This window comes from Hemiscyllium ocellatum, chromosome 34 (genome assembly GCF_020745735.1).
Source record: "Hemiscyllium ocellatum isolate sHemOce1 chromosome 34, sHemOce1.pat.X.cur, whole genome shotgun sequence".
Lineage (NCBI taxonomy): Eukaryota > Metazoa > Chordata > Chondrichthyes > Orectolobiformes > Hemiscylliidae > Hemiscyllium > Hemiscyllium ocellatum.
Window position 1 is genome coordinate 47672485 of NC_083434.1, and position 19102 is coordinate 47691586.

Consider the following 19102-nt stretch of genomic DNA (forward strand, 5'->3'; position numbering starts at 1 on the left):
TGACCCAGTGGCAGTCATGATCATTTCCACTTCAGACAGCCCTGGGAAGTGGAGGTTGGAATTTGCTCTCAAACCATTGGGTTGATGTCCACCCAGAGGTGTATGTACGGATGGTAGGAACAGTGGCTCAGGGCTCATCTCCCTACTCTCTCACCTTTTGTATCAGAAAGTTTGGATTCAGGAGCAGAAGCCAGGCTTTGGAATAGTGGATTGTGTCCAACCAATGTGTGTGCTGTGCCCAATCCCATCTCAAACATCTTTAGCATGCCATCCAAGATGGTTGAGGATCGGAAATAACAAGCAAAATGAGCTGTTGTTCCACAATAAATGGATCAAGAATCTCAAGGCTGATACTTCCATTATGGTTGTGTAAGGTAATAGTTTGAAAGGGTTCATGTTGGAGACGAAATTAGGCTCACAGTTTTTGGCTGGAGAATAGAGCAGACAAACAGGAACTCCTAATGGGGACAGGTGTGTCATTCCTGTTCCAGATTAACATTAATGATGCCTAACTCATCAAAGTAACTTGTACCCATTGCTATTACACAACAATTACATCCTTTTGTGGAAGACAAATGCCTTTTATAATTCAGATTTGAATCGTGGTTTATGCTGTGTTACTGCTACATAGACCTTTGACTCAGGAGAGAGAGAAGGATTGTTAGCAGCACTCTACCACAACCATAACCATTGCAGATAAATAACAAATAAAAGTAGTTTAAGTGATTGGGCAAAGATATGGCAAATGAAATATATGCGAGAAAATATAAAATTGTTCATTTTAACAGGAAGATTAAAACAAAGCAGATTATCTCATGGTGAGAAGTTGCAGAGCTCTAAGATGTAGAAGGATCTGGGTGTCCTAACGCATGAATCACAGAAGGTTTGTCTGCAGGGACAGCAAGTAAGAGGGAAGCAAAAAATAAAATGTTATCACTTCTTGTGAGGGGAATTCAATACAAAAATAGTGAGATTATGCTTCAGTTGTACAGGAGACGAGGTGGGGAGCACATTTGGAGTACTGTGTGCAGTATTGGTCACTTCGCTGAAACAAGTCTATAAATATACTGGAGGCAGTTCAGAGAAGATTTATGGACTAATATCCAGAATGGAGATTTTCTTTGGTTTTGTTGCACTATCTCCAGTGCTCCAATACCTTGCGTTTGGAATGAAGGCCAGAACTTCACATTCTCACACTGTACTATGTCATGTAACACACAGCATCGTACATTATCACACATCCTCACACTGCATCATACTGTACTCCAGCTGTAATCACATCACAGTTTTATAAACATTTAATGTTTTATCCTGGCCAATGTATCCTGTGTCTGTGCAGAGGGACGGCATGTCTCAGTGGTTAGCACTGTGATCTCACAGTGCCAGGGATCCAGGTTTAATCCTACCCCCCTCAGGCAACTGCCTGTGTGGAGTTTACACATTCTCCCCATGTCTGTGTGATGCCTCCTGGGGCTCTGGTTTCTTCCCTCAGTCCAAAGATGTGCAGGTTAGGTGGATTGGCCATGCTAAGTTGCCCATAAAGTCCACAGATGTGTAAACTAGGTGGATTAGCTATGGGAAATATAGGGTAGGGTCTGGGTTGGATGGTCTTCAGAGGCTCAGTTTGGACTTGACGGACTGAATGGGCTGCTTATGTACTATAGGGATTCTATGTACTATCGGGATTCTATGTACTATAGGGATTCTATGTACTATCGGGATTCTATGCACTATAGCGATTCTATGTACTATAGGGATTCTATGTACTATAGGGATTCTATGTACTATAGCGATTCTATGTACTATAGGGATTCTATGCACTATAGCGATTCTATGTACTATAGGGATTCTATGCACTAAATGAATGTCAGTGTGTTTTTTGTTCATGACCTTATCAAACATTGTCACTATTTTTGATCATTTAAGTATCTATATTCCCTAATTTTATTTGTCCCTCTCCACCATTTCGGTTCTAATCATCCAGTGCTTAAATGATTGGCTCATTCCACTCCCCTGAAGGAAACAGCTCACACTTTGTTCCATTGAGTTTCAATTGAGAAGTATTTGACCATGCTATGCACCCTTTTATCTCTTATTTTTGTTATATCTCACAATTCGGAATCATTTAAAATTCTTGTACCAACCTCTGCCAGCTTTTTAAAAAAAAATGTTGCCCCATGTGAGTTCTGAGCTAATGCCCAATAAGTGGGGGTGGCATGGTGGCTCAGTGGTTAGCACTGCTGCCTCAATGTGCCAGGGACCTAAGTTCGATTCCAGCCTCGGGCAGCTGTCTGAGTTTGCGCATTCTCCCTGCTGTCTGCTTGGGTTTCCTCTGGGTGCTCCGGTTTCCTCCCACAATCCAAAGATGTGCAGGTCAGGTGAATTGGCCATGCTAAGTTGCCCTTAGTGCTCATGGATGTGTAAGTTAGGGGCATTAGTCAGGTGCAAATGTAGAGGAATGGATGGGTTACTGTTCGGAGGTTCGGTGTGGACTCGCTGGGCTGAAGGGCCTGTTTCCATACCATAGGGATTCTAATCATTTAAAAATATCTTTTTTGTGGTGTCCATCTTTAATGTTTTGCCTCCTGTTTCATCAATTGAACTGTGTTTCTTGTTGTAGACAGTACAGCTAGTGTTCTGATACGGCGAAGAAAATTCAGCAGACATCTCCAGGAGGTCTACCAACTTCCAATTGTGGTTTCTGACAGTGGAAATCCCATTCTGAGCAGCACTGGGACTCTCACGATTAGAGTGTGTGCCTGTGAGAGAAATGGCAAGGTGCGAACATGCAGTGCTGAAGCATATCTTTCTGCGGCTGGTTTGAGCACTGGGGCATTAATAGCTATTTTACTGTGCATCGTCATCCTACTGGGTAAGTCAATTAGAGTCTTAGAGTCATACAGCATAGAAACAGACCCTTTGGTCCAACTATTTTATGATAACTCAAACAAAACTAGTCCCATTTGCCTGCATTAGACCCATAACCCTCCAAACCTTTCCTATTCATGTACTTATCCAAATCTTGTTTAACCATTGTAATTTTACCTGCATCTACCACTTTCTCTGGCAGTTCAGTCCACAGATGAACCACTCTCTGTATAAAAAATGTTGTCCCTCACGACCTTTCTAAAACTTTGGCCTCTCACCTGAAAAGTTTCCATATCCCTTGTCGTTTGAATATAACGCTCTGATGCATACTGGTGGAAGGAGAGCAGAACTGTTTAGTTTTATGTATGTGCTAATTGTGCTGGAAGAAATTTTCAGTAATTTAGAACTATCATCATAGTCTTCAACTGATTCATGATGTTTGGCAGATGATAGGGTGGATAATGTTTAATTTATTTTTGAGTAGTTACAGAATTGGTCTGTTCAGTGAGGCAATCATTTACTTGGAGCAAGCAGCACATTGATAATTAATAGTTGTTGATGAGATTGTACTTAGGTCTGAGTTGAAGCGTAGGTTAATTTACTTTCCTGTTCAGACTGAGGCAAAGCCTTCACCAAATCCAAGGTGATGAAATAAAATGTTGTCCTTAGAGTCATAGAATCATAGAGATGTACAGCATGGAAACAGACCCTTCGGTCCAACCCATCCATGCCGACCAGATATCCCAACCCATTCTAGTCCCACCTGCCAGCAACCGGTCCATATCCCTCCAAACCCTTCCTATTCATCTGACCTGAAATTGGTGAAGACTGAGAAGGGTCTCTGGCTGCAGCCCTAAATGGGAACATTCTGCTCTCTCCCCCTTCCTCATTCTCCATGCTTTATTGGTGGGGAACATGGGGGAGATTACACTTAGATATTTGTATTTCATGGAGGGAACTAAATAGGGTAAGACCAGGTGCGTTCAGTTAAATACAGTTTGAAGGTGAAATGTACAAAGTGTATCTTGTAGGTTTTTGACAGCAGGTCTAGAGCTGACAGAGTTCTTTAGTGTTCTTCCAAAAAGTTCAAGAGACACCTTTAGGAGACAGTTGCAATTTGGGAGAGGCACGGTGACTTTTGGGACAGGTCAGATGCCCTTTGTGATTGTTCTAACTCAACACGTGTGAGTGTAAACTCATTGGAAATATCAAGGTCATTGGAAATCTCGGGCTGTCATCGGAAACGTCCAGTTTCTAACTTATTTAAGATACCTGGCCTCATAATTTTTGTCTGACAGCGGTTTTAAATTTGAAAATAAATCAGTGCTTGCTATTTCACACTGTTGATATAAACCCGAGAGCTATCATTTATGTGGTGTGAGCTTCAGTGACGAGGGAAATATTTAATTCCCAACATAACTAATTACCTTGAGAAGTTGATGGCAAGGTGCCTTTTCTGAACCATTGCAGTCTATTTCTTGTACGTGTACCCACATTACTGTTACGGAGCTCCAGAACTTTGAGCCAGTGAGAGTGAATGAATGCCACTATATTCAGAAGTCAGAATGATGAGTGGCTTCGAGGGGAACTTGAAGGCGATGGTCTTCCCATACACAAGCTGCCCTTGTCCTTCTGGTGATCTTAGGTTTAGAAGACGGTGCTTACAGTGACACCCTCACCAAGACTAGATTTGTTAATTCAATTCAGATCCAATGAAGAGTGCAGGAGGGTAAGCCAGGAGCAGCACCGACATAGCTGAAGATGAAGTGTAAACCCTGGTGAAGCTACCAAACAGGACTACTTGCATGTCAAAGTAGCAATTGATAGACAGAGCTAAGCGATCCCACAACCAACAGGTCAGATCTAAGCTCTGCAATCCTGTCACATCCAGCTGTGAATGATGCTTAAACAATTCACTGGAGAATGAGGTTCCACAAATATCCCCATCCTCAGTGATGGAAGAGCCCAGCATGTTGGTACAAACCGTTAAGGCTGTAGTACTTGCAACAATCTTCAGCAAGAAATGCTGAGTGGATGATCCATCTTGACCTCCTCTGGAGGTCCACAGAATGACAGATAAAGTCTTCAATCAATTCAATTCACAATCAAGAGATGTTTGGAAACACTGGATGCTGCAAAGACTACGAGCCCTGACAACATTCTGGCAATAGTACTAAAGATCTGTGCATCCAGAACTTGCTTCTCTCCGAGGCAAGCTTTTCCAGTACAGTTACAACACTGGCATCTACCTGAAATTGTGGAAGATTACTCAGACATATCCTGCACGTAAAAATCAAGATAAATCCACCCAGGTCAATTACAGGCCCATCAGTCTACTCTATCATCCACAGTGCTATCCAGCAGAACCTGCTCAGCAATAACCTGCTCAGTGACGCCCAGTTTGGGTTCCCCAGGCTCACTCAGCTCCTGACCTTTGTCCAATCATGGACAAAGAGCTGAATTCCAGAGGGGAGGTGGGAGTGACAGCCCTTGACATCAAAGTTACATTCAACTGAGTTTGGCATCATGGAGCTGAAGCAAAACTGGAATCAATGGGAATCAGGGACAAACTCTCTACTAATTGGGTTCATACCTGGAACATAGGAAGATGGTTGTGGTTGTTAAAGGTGAGTCATCTCAGCTCCAGGACATCTCTGCAGGGTTTGCTCAGGGTAGTGTCCCAAGCCCAACCATCTTCAGCTGAGAGTGTCACTGCACCTTTTCTAATTTGTCCCATTCTTCACTGGAAAAATCCTACACACCTGGCACCTCCTTCAGGGGTCAATCAGTTCAGCTCACACCCAAAATCACAAGCATCCAAGAGGAATGAGCACTTGAGTGCACTTCCTTTGAGCGGTTTCTGATTTCCAGAAGATTCCACATCACACCCTCCTCCAATGCAGTGAATCATCTGAAGAAATAGCTCATCACCTTGAACCATTGCTAGCTTTTTTCTTCAGTGCAGAATAGTGGAGGTTTCAGTTCTCAATAAACTCATAGTAAAGAAAAATGAAGCTAATAAAGCTTGTAATCCATTCAGATTGTCTTTGCTGAAATGGTGCCCTCAGGATTTGCACAGCTTATTTTCTTCTCTGCAATTTTAGATGAACATTGCTTCAGTGAAACATCTTTGTGCATTTTGGTTTACTCAAAATCAAGTAGAATGGGTCTATTTTATAAAGCAAGTGCATAGACATTCCGGAATTTTTGTTAGGTTCCCGTTCTGAAAGGCTACAACTCAAATTTGGGAATAGTGTTAAAGGGCACCTGCTATGAAGGGGTGTGAAAACAAGCTTTCTGATATCAGATGGAAATCACTAATGAATTCAGCTTATAAAGAAAAAAATTAGCATTTATAAATCAGATCTCTCAAAACTTCCCTGATTAGTTTGAATCCAATTAATTATCTTTGAAGTGCTGTCTTTCTTCTGTTATCATATGTTATGATTAGAAAGATCCTGGAAATAGCAGTCATAGAACATAGAAAAATACAGCTCAGTACAGGCCCTTCGGCCCTCGATGTTGAGCCGATCCAAGCCCAGCTAACCTACACTAGCCCACTATCCTCCATATGCCTATCCAATGCCCGTTTAAATGCCCATAAAGAGGGAGAGTCCACCACTGTTACTGGCAGGGCATTCCATGAACTCATGACTCGCTGAGTAAAGAATCTACCCCTAACATCTGTCCAAACCTCCCACCCCTTAATTTAAAACTATGCCCCCTCGTAATAGCTGACTCCATATTTGGAAAAAGGTTCTCATGGTCAACCCTATCTAAACCCCTAATCATCTTGTACACCTCTATCAAGTCACCCCTAAACCTTCTTTTCTCCAATGAAAACAGCCCCAAGTGCCTCAGCCTTTCCTCATACGATCTTCCTACCATACCAGGCAACATCCTGGTAAACCTCATCTGTACCCGTTCCAGTGCCTCCACATCCTTCCTATAGTATGGCGACCAAAACTGCACACAATACTCCAGATGTGGCCGCACCAGAGTCTTATACAACTGCAACATGACCTCAGGACTCCGGAACTCAATTCCCCTACCAATAAAGCCCAGTACACCATATGCCTTCTTCATAGCACTATTTACCTGGGTGGCAACTTTCAGAGATCTGTGTACATGGACACCAAGATCCCTCTGCTCATCCACACTACCAAGTATCCGACCATTAGCCCAGTACTCCATCTTCTTGTTACTCTTACCAAAGTGAATCACTTCACACTTAGCTACATTGAACTCCATTTGCCACCTTCCTGCCCAGCTCTGCAGCTTATCTATATCCCGCTGTAACCTGCCACATCCTTCCTCACTGTCAACAACTCCACCGACTTTCGTATCATCCGCAAACTTGCTCACCCAACCTTCTAGCCCCTCCTCCAGGTCATTTATAAAAATGACAAACAGCAATGGTCCCAAAACAGATCCTTGCGGAACACCGCTAGTAACTGCACTCCAAGATGAACCTTTACCATCAACTACTACCCTCTGTCTTCTTCCAGCCAGCCAATTCCTAATCCAAACCTCCAACGCACCCTCAATGCCATACCTCCGTATTTTTTGCAGTAGCCTACCATGGGGTACCTTATCAAATGCCTTACTAAAATCCATATCGTCCACCTCCTTAGTCACCTTCTCAAAGAATTCAATAAGGTTTGTGAGGCACACTATTCCTATCCAGATGTTCATAAATCCTATCCCTTACAATTCTCTCTAAGACTTTGCCCACAACAGAAGTGAGACTCACCGGCCTATAGTTACTAGGGTTATCCCTACTCCCCTTCTTCAACAAGGGAACCACATTTGCTATCCTCCAGTCTTCTGGCACTATTCCTGTAGACAACGAGGACATAAAAATCAAGTCCAATGGCTCTGCAATCTCCTCCCTTGCTTCCCAGAGAATCCTAGGATAAATACTATCAGACCCAGGGGACTTATCTATTTTCACCCTTTCCAGAATTTCCAACACCTCTTCCCTACATACCTCAAAGCCATCCGTTCTAATTAATTGTGACTCAATATTCACATCGGCAACAATGTCCTGTTCTTGAGTGAATACTGACGAAAAGTATTATAGAACATAGAACATAGAAGGATACAGCGCAGTACAGGCCCTTCGGCCCTCGATGTTGCGCCGACCGAATCCTACCTAACCTATACTAGCCCAATAACTTCCAAATGCCTATCCAATGCCCGCTTAAATGACCATAAAGAAGGAGAGTTCACCACTGATACGGGCAGGGCATTCCATGAACTCACAACCCGCTGTGTGAAGAATCTACCCCTAACATCTGTCCTATACCTACCACCCCTTAATTTAAAGCTATGTCCCCTAGTAACACCTGACTCCATTAGCGGTAAAAGGTTCTTAGTATCTACCCTATCTAAACCCCTAATCATCTTATACACTTCTATCAGATCTCCCCTAAACCTTCTCTTCTCCAATGAGAACAGCCCCAAGTGCCTCAGCCTTTCCTCATAAGATTTTCCTACCATTCCAGGCAACATCCTGGTAAACCTCCTCTGCACTCGTTCTAAAGCTTCCACATCCTTCCTATAGTATGGCGACCAAAACTGCACACAATACTCCAGATGAGGCCGCACCAGAGTCTTATACAACTGCAACATGACCTCAGGACTCCGGAACTCAATTCCTCTGCCAATAAAGCCCAGTACACCATATGCCTTCCTCACAGCACTATTTACCTGGGTGGCAACTTTCAGAGATCTGTGTACATGGACACCAAGATCCCTCTGCTCATCCACACTACCAAGTAGCCTACCATTAGCCCAGTAATCCATCATCTTGTTATTCCTACCAAAGTGAACGACTTCACACTTAGCTACATTGAATTCCATTTGCCACATTTCCGCCCAGCTCTGCAACTTATCTATATCCCGCTGTAACCTACCACTTCCTTCCTCACTATCCACAACTCCACCGACTTTTGTGTCATCCGCAAACTTGCTTACCCAGCTTTCAAGTCCTTCCTCTAGATCATTTATAAAGATAACAAAAAGCAACGGTCCCAAAACAGATCCTTGTGGTACACCGCTAGTAACTGCGCTCCAAGATGAACATAATCCATCAACTACTACCCTCTGTCTCCTTCCAGCCAGCCAATTCCTAATCCAAACCTCTAATGTATCCTCAATGCCATACCTCCGAAGTTTTAGCATTAGCCTACCATGGGGAACCTTATCGAACGCCTTACTAAAATCCATATACACAACATCTACTGCTTTACCCTCATCCACTTCCTTGGTCACCTTCTCAAAGAACTCAATAAGGTTTGTGAGGCACGACCTGCCCTTCACAAAACCATGCTGGCTATCCCTGATCACGTTATTCCTACCCAGATGTTCATAAATCTTATCCCTTACCATTCTCTCTAAGACTTTGCCCACCACTGAAGTCAGACTCACTGGCCTATAGTTGCTAGGGCTATCCCTACTCCCTTTCTTGAACAATGGGACCACATTCGCTATCCTCCAGTCCTCTGGTACTATTCCTGTTGACAACGATGACATAAAAATCCAGGCCAATGGCTCTGCTATCTCCTCCCTAGCTTCCCATAGGATCCTGGGGTAAATGCCATCAGGCCCAGGAGACTTATCTATATTCATCCTTTCCAATATTCCCAAAACCTCTTCCCTGCATATTTCCAGGGCATCCATTCTAATTATTTGTGATTCCATATTCACATCAGCAACAGTGTCCTGTTCCTGAGTGAATACTGATGAAAAGTACTGATTTAATGTCTCTCCAATCTCCTCCGCCTCCACACACAACTTCCCACTACTATCCTTGACTGGACCGATACCTACCCTAGTCATCCTTTTATTCTTGACATACCTATAGAAAGCCTTTGGGTTTTCCCTAATCCTACCAGCTAAAGACTTTTCATGTCCCCTTCTCGCTTTTCTTAGCTCCCTCTTTAGCTCCTTCCTGGCTACCTTATAACTCTCAATCGCCCCTACTGAACCTTCACGCCTCATCTTTACATATGCCGCCTTCTTCCCTTTCACAAGGGACTCCAATTCCTTACTAAACCACGGCTGCCTCACAAGGCCCTTTACACCATGCCTGACTGGTACATACCTATCGAGGACACGCAGTAGCTGCTCCTTGAACACTCCCCACATCTCATTAGTGTTCTTCTCTTGAAGCCTGTTTTTCCAATCCACACATCCTAAGTCATGCCTCACTGCATCATAATTTCCCTGCCCCCAGCTATAGCTCTTGCCCTGCGGCACACGATTATCCCTCTCCATCACTAAAGTAAAAGTCACCGAGTTGTGGTCACTGTCCCCGAAGTGCTCACCTACCTCCAAGTCCAACACCTGGCCTGGTTCATTACCTAGAACCAAATCCAATATAGCCTCCCCTCTTGTTGGCCTGTCGACATATTGTGTCAGGAAACCCTCCTGCACACATTGGACAAACACCGACCCATCTAATGAACTCGAGCTATAGCTCTCCCAGTCAATATCTGGGAAGTTAAAGTCCCCCATAACAACCACCCTGCTACCTTCACTCTTTTCCTGAATCATCCTCGCAATATTATCCTCTACTTCTCTAGGACTATTAGGAGGCCTGTAGAAAACACCTAACAGGGTGACCTCACCTTTCCTATTTCTAACCTCAGCCCAAACTACCTCAGATGGCAAGTCCTCTTCCATCGTCCATTCCACTGCTGTGATACTGTCTTTGACAAGTAATGCCACGCCTCCCCCTTTTTTACCCCCATGTCTGATCCTACTAAAACATTTGAACCCTATTCATTCAGTGTCTCCCCAATCTCTTCAGCCTCCACACGCACCTTCCCACTACTATCCTTGACTGGACCTATTCCTACCCTAGTCATTCTTTTATTCCTGACATACCTATAGAAAGCTTTTGGGTTTTCCCTAATCGTACTAACTAAGGACTTTTCATGTCCCCTCCTTGCTGCTCTTAGCTCTCTCTTCAGATCCTTCCTGGCTACCTTATAACTCTCAATTGCCCCAATTGAATCTTCATGCCTCATCTTTACATAGGCCGCCCTCTTCCCTTTAACAAGGTATTCTAATTCCTTCGAGTAAAAAATGAGGTCTGCAGATGCTGGAGATCACAGCTGCAAATGTGTTGCTGGTCAAAGCACAGCAGGCCAGGCAGCATCTCAGGAATAGAGAATTCGACGTTTCGAGCATAAGCCCTTCATCAGGAATAAGAGAGAGAGAGCCAAGCAGGCTAAGATAAAAGGTAGGGAGGAGGGACTAGGGTGAGGGGCGATGGAGGTGGGATAGGTGGAAGGAGGTCAAGGTGAGGGTGATAGGCCGGAGTGGGGTGGGGGCGGAGAGGTCAGGAGGAGGATTGCAGGTTAGGAGGGCGGTGCTGAGTTGAGGGAACCGACTGAGACAAGGTGGGGGGAGGGGAAATGAGGAAACTGGAGAAATCTGAATTCATACCTTGTGGTTGGAGGGTTCCCAGGCGGAAGATGAGGCGCTCCTCCTCCAGCCGTCGTGTAGTTGTGTTCTGCCGGTGGAGGAGTCCAAGGACCTGCATGTCCTCGGTGGAGTGGGAGGGGGAGTTAACGTGTTGAGCCACGGGGTGATTGGGTTGGTTGGTTCGGGCGGCCCGGAGGTGTTCTCTGAAGCGTTCCGCAAGTAAGCGGCCTGTCTCACCAATATAGAGGAGGCCACATCGGGTGCAGCGGATGCAATAGATGATGTGTGTGGAGGTACAGGTGAACTTGTGGCGGATATGGAAGGATCCCTTGGGGCCTTGGAGGGAAGTGAGTGTGGAGGTGTGGGCGCAAGTTTTACATTTCCTGCGGTTGCAGGGGAAGGTGCCGGGGGTGGAGGTTGGGTTGGTGGGGGGTGTGGATCTGACGAGGGAGTCACGAAGGGAGTGGTCCTTGCGGAACGCTGATAGGGGAGGGGAGGGAAATATATCCTTGGTGGTGGGGTCCGTTTGGAGGTGGCGGAAATGGCAGCGGATGATACGTTGTATGCGGAGGTTGGTGGGGTGGTAGGTGAGAACCAGTGGGGTTCTGTCTTGGTGGCGGTTGGAGGAGCGGGGCTCAAGGGCGGAGGAGCGGGAAGTGGAGGAGATGCGGTGGAGGGCATCGCCAATCACGTCTGGGGGGAATCTGCGGTCCTTGAAGAAGGAGGCCATCTGGGCTGTGCGGTGTTGGAATTGATCCTCCTGGGAGCAGATGCGGCGGAGACGAAGGAATTGGGAATATGGGATGGCGTTTTTACAGGGGGCAGGGTGGGAGGAGGTGTAGTCCAGGTAGCTGTGGGAGTCAGTCGGTTTATAATAGATGTCTGTGTTGAGTCGGTCGCCCGAGATAGATATGGAAAGGTCTAGGAAGGGGAGGGAGGAGTCTGAGACAGTCCAGGTGAATTTCAGGTCGGGATGGAAGGTGTTAGTAAAGTTGATGAACTGTTCAACCTCCTCGTGGGACCACGGCTCCCTCACACGACCCTTTCCTCCCTGCCTGACAGGTACATATTTATCAAGGACACTCAATAGCTGCTCCTTGAACAAGCTCCACATATCGATTGTGCCCTTCCCTTGAAGCCTACTTTTCCAAGCCACGCATCCTAAGTCATGCCTCACCGCATCATAATTTCCCTGCCCCTAGCTATAACTCTTGCCCTGCAGTGCACACTTATCCCTCTCCATCACTAGAGTAAAAGTCACCGAATTGTGGTCACTGTCCCCAAAGTGCTCACCTACCTCCAATTCTAACACCTGGCCTGGTTCGTTACCCAAGGAGGATAGGACAGTATTGATTGCTGTGCAGAGCTACCAACATGGGTTAGATGGGCCAAATGGCCTTCCTCTCTACTGTCTGAGACTAAGGGTGAAATATTGTTGCAATGTTAGGTTCTCGTTGGCTGGCTGGAGAGACATACATATCACGCTGCTTCAGAGAAGGTCCACCAAGACACAGCCAATCAGGCCATTGCAACCTAGCCCTGTAATTGAGACCCTCTGGGCAAGAGTCTCATTTACCAAGAGCCAATGAGAGACCCAAAGCTCCTGTGATCAGCAGTGCCACCAAAGGCAGTGGCTACTGCTGGAATGACAAGCACTAGAGTTCCAACATGACAGTGAACTGGGCCAGAGATAAGCATCATCAGGAGGGCCATGTGACTGAACCTCAATGTCACTGTACTATGACTCAAAGACCAAGCTTTGTTAATATTATCAAGGCTGATGTTATGGTGGAGTTTAAGCAGGGGGTATTTTGTGGAATATGGGAGGCCGATTATTCTATCAGGTGAATACCAGAGTACACTTCTAAGATGAAGATGGGGGAGAGTTTGCAGTTTGGTTGCGGTAGGTTGCAATGAAGTAACAGAGCTGGCAGTATTTTGTCTTTGGCCTGCAGAGGACATGGGTCAGAAGGTGAACAAAATGTCCAAGAATCTAAAACAATGCCAGAGTTGTGAGGAGTCCAAATCACACTGACCTCCTTACAGCCTCACTGCAAATACTGACAAAAAACTAAACTGTAAGGGAAGAGTGACCACCCTTAGCAAAACTGGAGTCATTAGGAATTGGGAAAAAAACTGCTCCAGGATATCGCTACAGGAATTCTTCAGGGGAATGTTCTAGGCCAGACCATCTTCAGCTGGGTCATCATTGACTTTCCCTTCATCATAAAGTCTCACCATTGGAAGTTCACTAATGATTGCACAATGTTCAGCTCCATTCATGACCCCTCAGATGCTGATGCAGATCATGTCCAAATGCAGCAAGATCTGGACAATATCCAGGCTTGGCCTGATGAACAGCAAATAACATTTGCATCACACAAATTTGCTCAGAATACAGCAATAAGTAATTCACTTCCTGACTCCACAAAGCCTGTCCATCGTCTTCAAGGCGCAAGTCAGGAGTGTATTCAAATACTCTGCACTTGCTTGAATGGATGCATCTCCAACAACACTTCAGAATCTTGACGTTATCCAGACCAAAGCAGCTCACTTGATTGGCACCACATCCACCATCTTCCATATTGGATTCTGCCAACACTGATGCTCAATGAGTACCAGCTGGAAACCGCACTTTGGCAGCACACCAAGGTTCTTTTGACATCACCTTCGAAACTTCATAATCTTCCCCATCTCGAAGGACAAGGCTGGCAGATATACCACCACAAGGAATTTTCCCTGCCAACTGCCACCATCCTGACTTGGAATTGTCACCTTTACAGGCTGGCTCAGAATCCTGGAATTTCTGGCCCTAACAACACTTAAAACACACAGACTGCAGTGATCCATGATGGCAACTCTCTGTCATCTTCTCAAGGGCAATAAAAGCTGACCCTGCCAGTGACATCCACGTCACGTGAACAAAGTTTACTTTGATGCTGTCTGAGAAACAAATGGAATTGATAGCAATGGGTGTTGGCTGATGTATTTAGGCAAAAGAAATTCTAATTCCTGTTGCCAAAGATTACATGAGTGGTATCAAACTAGACTCCCAGCTGTATCATTACCCTTGGAAGCTTTAGTGTGCATAAGATAGTTTGGCTGATCATGTATTTAATATTGCCTTAGGAAAAAATTGATTCTTCTCAGGCTACACAGTGGTCCTACTGAAAGTTGAATTTTTATTTGAAGAATTGGAATTTTCAAACATTCTCATTCAAAGTGTAAACTTAAATATTCATTTGTCATTTATTATGCAATCATACACTGTTCATTTTGAACCACTGAGTCATATCATTGATAACAAATCATCTTAAGTCTGATTGAGAGGCACACGGTGAAAATCACACCATGAACATTATATGTAAAGTCTATTTGTTATTTGTTTGAAACAGATGTTCTATATCCCCTGCTTGTGACTTATATAATTGGAAGCTGTATCTGTGATATTACTGGCAGGTGTTTAAAATAAGATACTGTGTTACTGCCACTAATTCAGTCATTAGCTGATCTGGATCCGGTCTGACCTCATCAGATTTATTTCTGGAGTACCCACAAAGATGGGGATTTCCTCTGTTGAACATTGCAGCACCAGCCCTTGAAACCAAGTACTATTTAATGAACATTTACCTCCATTTGCCTGATCATATGAGATAACTGTGCTGCTTATGATCAATTACCTGGTGCCTGGTAGGAAATTACTTCTTGAATCATTGGAACATCATAAAAAGGATTTCCAATGATGTTAGATCCATGTATTGGAGAGAAACCAATGTATCTCACAGCTCTGGAGGGAGAACATTATCATAGCTTTATAGCTCACAACACAAGACTTAAGAACCAATTGGCAGAAAGACACTTTGGGGAATTTACCTATGCAGTTGTATTAATAATTCATGTCTTTTCTGAATCCAGATGTGTTTATGGTTAGTCTATTTTCTCTCTTTTTGAACAGGAATGAAAATGAAGTGCAACAAATCATTTAGAAATCTCTTTTCTTTCAACAACAAATTAATTTAAGAGAAGGCATCCGAAACATGCAATTACTGAATTTATTCCTGAGATATTGATAATAAAGTGCCTATTTTTTCTCCAGGACATTCTTGTTTATTTAATGTGATTGAAATGAGTGGACATGTGGAAGTAATTTGAATACAGTAATTTGATTGAAATGTTTTTTTTGCAAATGAGTGTTTTGAATCCTGAAATGAGATTATTAGTTTGAAGCAACTGCAGGAATTTGTTACAATCATTAAAATACATTTACATTCTTTAACAGTTCCTCAGGAATGAGAGTCATTTGCTTTTGTTGCAGTTTGTTAGATTCCTAAATGACTGATACATTCAGTGTGCACTGTGCAGTCTCAGCCGTATCTGGGACAGGCGCTGCTTGAGACTGGGGGAGATGGGGGTGTTTGGAGGTTTCCATTGGGTTGACCTTGGTGTTTTCCTGATGAAGTATCAGAATGTAGATGGTATCTTTCCAAATTAACCTGCTCCATTTTGGTGAGTCACAAGTCTGGGACTTGAAAAGACCCTGAAACTGTCTACAGCCATGTTGCAAGTAGAACACATGTTTCAGGACGCTGGTGTCAAAATGATGAGTCTTGCCCAGTGGAGTTGGTTTTGAAAGATTTATCTTGTATCTGGGCACATTAGCCAGGGAGAGGGCCCCTGCTATTCAACCGCATTTTATCTTAAACCTCAAGAAGGTCTTTAGTTCAATTTTATTTTGATATGATCATTGTGAAGGGATGATTTGTGTTAAAGACACTTAAAGACATCCACATTTAATCATTAATTAATTAATAATTTGTAACCAGTTACCGGAAAATCATTTGGTCAATAAATAGGAACATAAACCTGACCAGAAACTGATGACTGTGATGATCATCTGGGTGAAAGGTCATCCGGGTGAAAGGTCATTGATCTAAAACTTTAACACTTTGGTGCTGCTTGACTTGTTTTCAGTTTTTGTTGTTGTTATTTTAGATTCCCAGCAACAGAGGTATTTTTCTTTTGTAGATCCAGTAAATATTTCAGTGTGAGTTTTGAGAGTGACCAACTTTGACCTTCTTCATGCCATTTTAATTCTCTACCTCGCTGTCCTCCTCTCCTCCTGGCATGGGTATATTTTCTTATGGGGAAAGATTGGACAGACTGGGTTTGTATCTGTTGGAGGTGACTTGATTGAAATGTACAAGATACCGAGGGCTCTTGACAAGGTCAATGTGGAGGCGATTTCTTCTTGTAGGAGAATTAAGAATTAACAATCAGTGATTGTCCATCTAAAGCAGAGTTCTAGCACTTTTTACTCTCTCAGAGGGTTGTAAGTGTTTGGAATTTTTTGAAGGTAGTGGAAGCAAGAGACAAGGTCCATGCTTTCTGACAGGGGTTTGGTAGATTCTTGTAAAGCAACAGGGTTAAAGGTTATCAGGAGGAGGCAAGAATGTGGGTTTGATGTTTAAATCAGGTCAGGCATGATCTTATTGAATGCTTGTATAGACCTGAGGGGCTGAATATCCATTTGTATGACATGCTAATGCAGGTTCATTGGCATAAAGCAACTCATTGATGAGGATTTGATGGATTTTTTTGCCTTGAATCTCAGGTAGGTATACCTGAAAATTCACTGTCTGTTCCTGTAGCAACACTTTTTATTTGTACAGCCTCCTGCATAATGCCAACAACAAACTCAACTTACCATCCCTTCTGCTTCTAACATTGCAAATTCACCTTTCCCTCTGTGACACCCTGCTTCCTCCTTAAGAGCCCCCCACAACAGTCTGTCCTTCCCGTGAAAGCTCTGGAAAGGTAACACCTGCCCTTTAACCTACTCAAACCCCAAACATGCTTGCAAATGAAATAATGATTCACATGGTATTATCTTCGATTCAGTGGACTGTAGTCACTGATTGTCACATGGTCTCGTCCACAAAACTAAGCAAATGGGGTGACTGCTTTACAGAGCAGCTCCCTTCAATCCACAAGCCTCTGGGCACGTGTCACTTCGATTGTCGATCCTATTTCCACTTGACCCCTCTATCCTGCTGCACTATTCCGTTAATGTCTGACAGGTATCCACACAGCCAGGGTTCCTAAAGTTGAAATATGTTCACCAGTTCCTGAATTTCATGCTCCATTTGTGGGATAACTTTGTTATGTGAGGCAGAAATTGAGACTTCTCTTTCTAATAATTTCAGCAGAACAAAAGCATGTAACATGATTATCTCAGACGGTCAGGATTTACAGACACTGATGTTGGACTGGGGTGTACAAAGTTAAAAATCAGTCAACACCAGGTTATAGTCCAATAGGTTTATTTGGAAGCGCTAGCTTTCAGAGCGCTGCTCCTTCATCAGATGGTTGACCATATGCTCCACAACCACTAGCTCTGAAAGTTAGTGCTTCCACATAAACCTTGTTGGACTATAACCCGGTGTTGTGGAATCTCAGACTATGCATTTGCTAAGTACGTTTCAGTGAAATGAAGGAACCCCCAAACTGCTTTTCTCAATACACCACCTGTCTTTTTCTTGGCAGCAATAATCGTTCTGTTCATCACGCTGAAGAGGAGTAAAAAAGAGCCTCTCATCATTTCAGAGGAAGATATCCGAGAGAACGTGGTGACCTATGATGATGAGGGAGGAGGAGAGGAGGACACAGAGGCATTTGACATCTCGGCACTGAGGAACCCCGCAGTTGCTGAGGAAGTACGATATCGGCGAGACGTTAGACCAGATGTTCAATCTGTGCCTAGACAGAGACCCCCTTCAGCCCCCAACGGGCCTGATATTCATGAGTTTATTACTGAAAAACTGCAGGAAGCTGATCTGGATCAAAGTGTTCCTCCCTATGACTCTCTGCAAACATATGCATACGAAGGTCATGGCTCTATAGCTGGATCAATAAGTTCACTGGATTCAGTCACAACACACTCAGAACAGGACTATACTTATATTGGAGACTGGGGACCTCAGTTCAAAAAACTGTCAGAACTATATGGAGTAGACAAGTCAGAAAGAACCAATTAATTTTCATTCCCATAGTAAAACACCTGTATGTAAAACAAAGAAAACATCCAATTTTCATTTCTCCAGCTACAATTGTTCCACAATTTTACTGTAGCAGCAAGTGCCCTTTTAATATTTTGAAAGATGGGTTCGACAAACAAATGAAAAGAACACATTTTGAAAATATAAAAAATAAACAAAATATTTTCCCTGGTGTATATTTTTTATTGTTTAATAAAGTTCATTGTTCCACAATAAAATATACTGTGCAATAGTTTAAGAATAGCAAGCTTGATTACACATGTGAAGATGCTTTAACGTACAAAGGTCTGCAATTAAAATTATGGCATTGTAGAACATCGCAATGTTGCTCTTACATAGCATTTTGCTTTCTTCCTTAAATATGCAAGTGATGACATAAAGTGGCAGTACCATCCGCAGTATTAAACATTGTAATGAAACAATTACCTTTACACACAATTATCTGAATTGTGCAACATTTAATTCAAAAAAACCTTCATTTTATAGTAGTCTTTCATGAATACAGTGATGGTTTCATGCAGTAAGTTACAGTAGGTTACTTGCATTGTAGATCGATGAAGATTTATTCAAGGTAAGTCAACTTATGCAGGTATAAGTACCAATTTGAAATTGAATTTTTGTGGCAGATTTACTTGTTGCCCCTCCCCCCTGCCCAGACCATTTCTTATATGAGTATTAAATGTGTCATTAGCACTGAGAAATGGCTGTAAGTTGCAGAACTAATGCTATGTGTTGCTTGAGTA

General features: G+C 43.5%; 1 protein-coding gene across 4 annotated transcripts in view; it reads left to right on the plus strand.

The window, feature by feature from the left end:
* The window catches only part of LOC132832309 (cadherin-18-like), a 716018-nt gene extending 697553 nt beyond the window's left edge, over positions 1-18465 (plus strand). For all 4 annotated transcript variants that reach the window (XM_060850203.1, XM_060850204.1, XM_060850205.1 and 1 more), the window contains 2 exons: positions 2621-2872; positions 17848-18465. In XM_060850203.1, coding sequence (XP_060706186.1) covers positions 2621-2872; positions 17848-18338 — 743 coding nt within the window. In that variant the 3' untranslated portion in view covers positions 18339-18465. The remainder of the gene's footprint in view (positions 1-2620; positions 2873-17847) is intronic.
* The last annotated feature ends 637 nt before the right edge of the window (positions 18466-19102 follow it).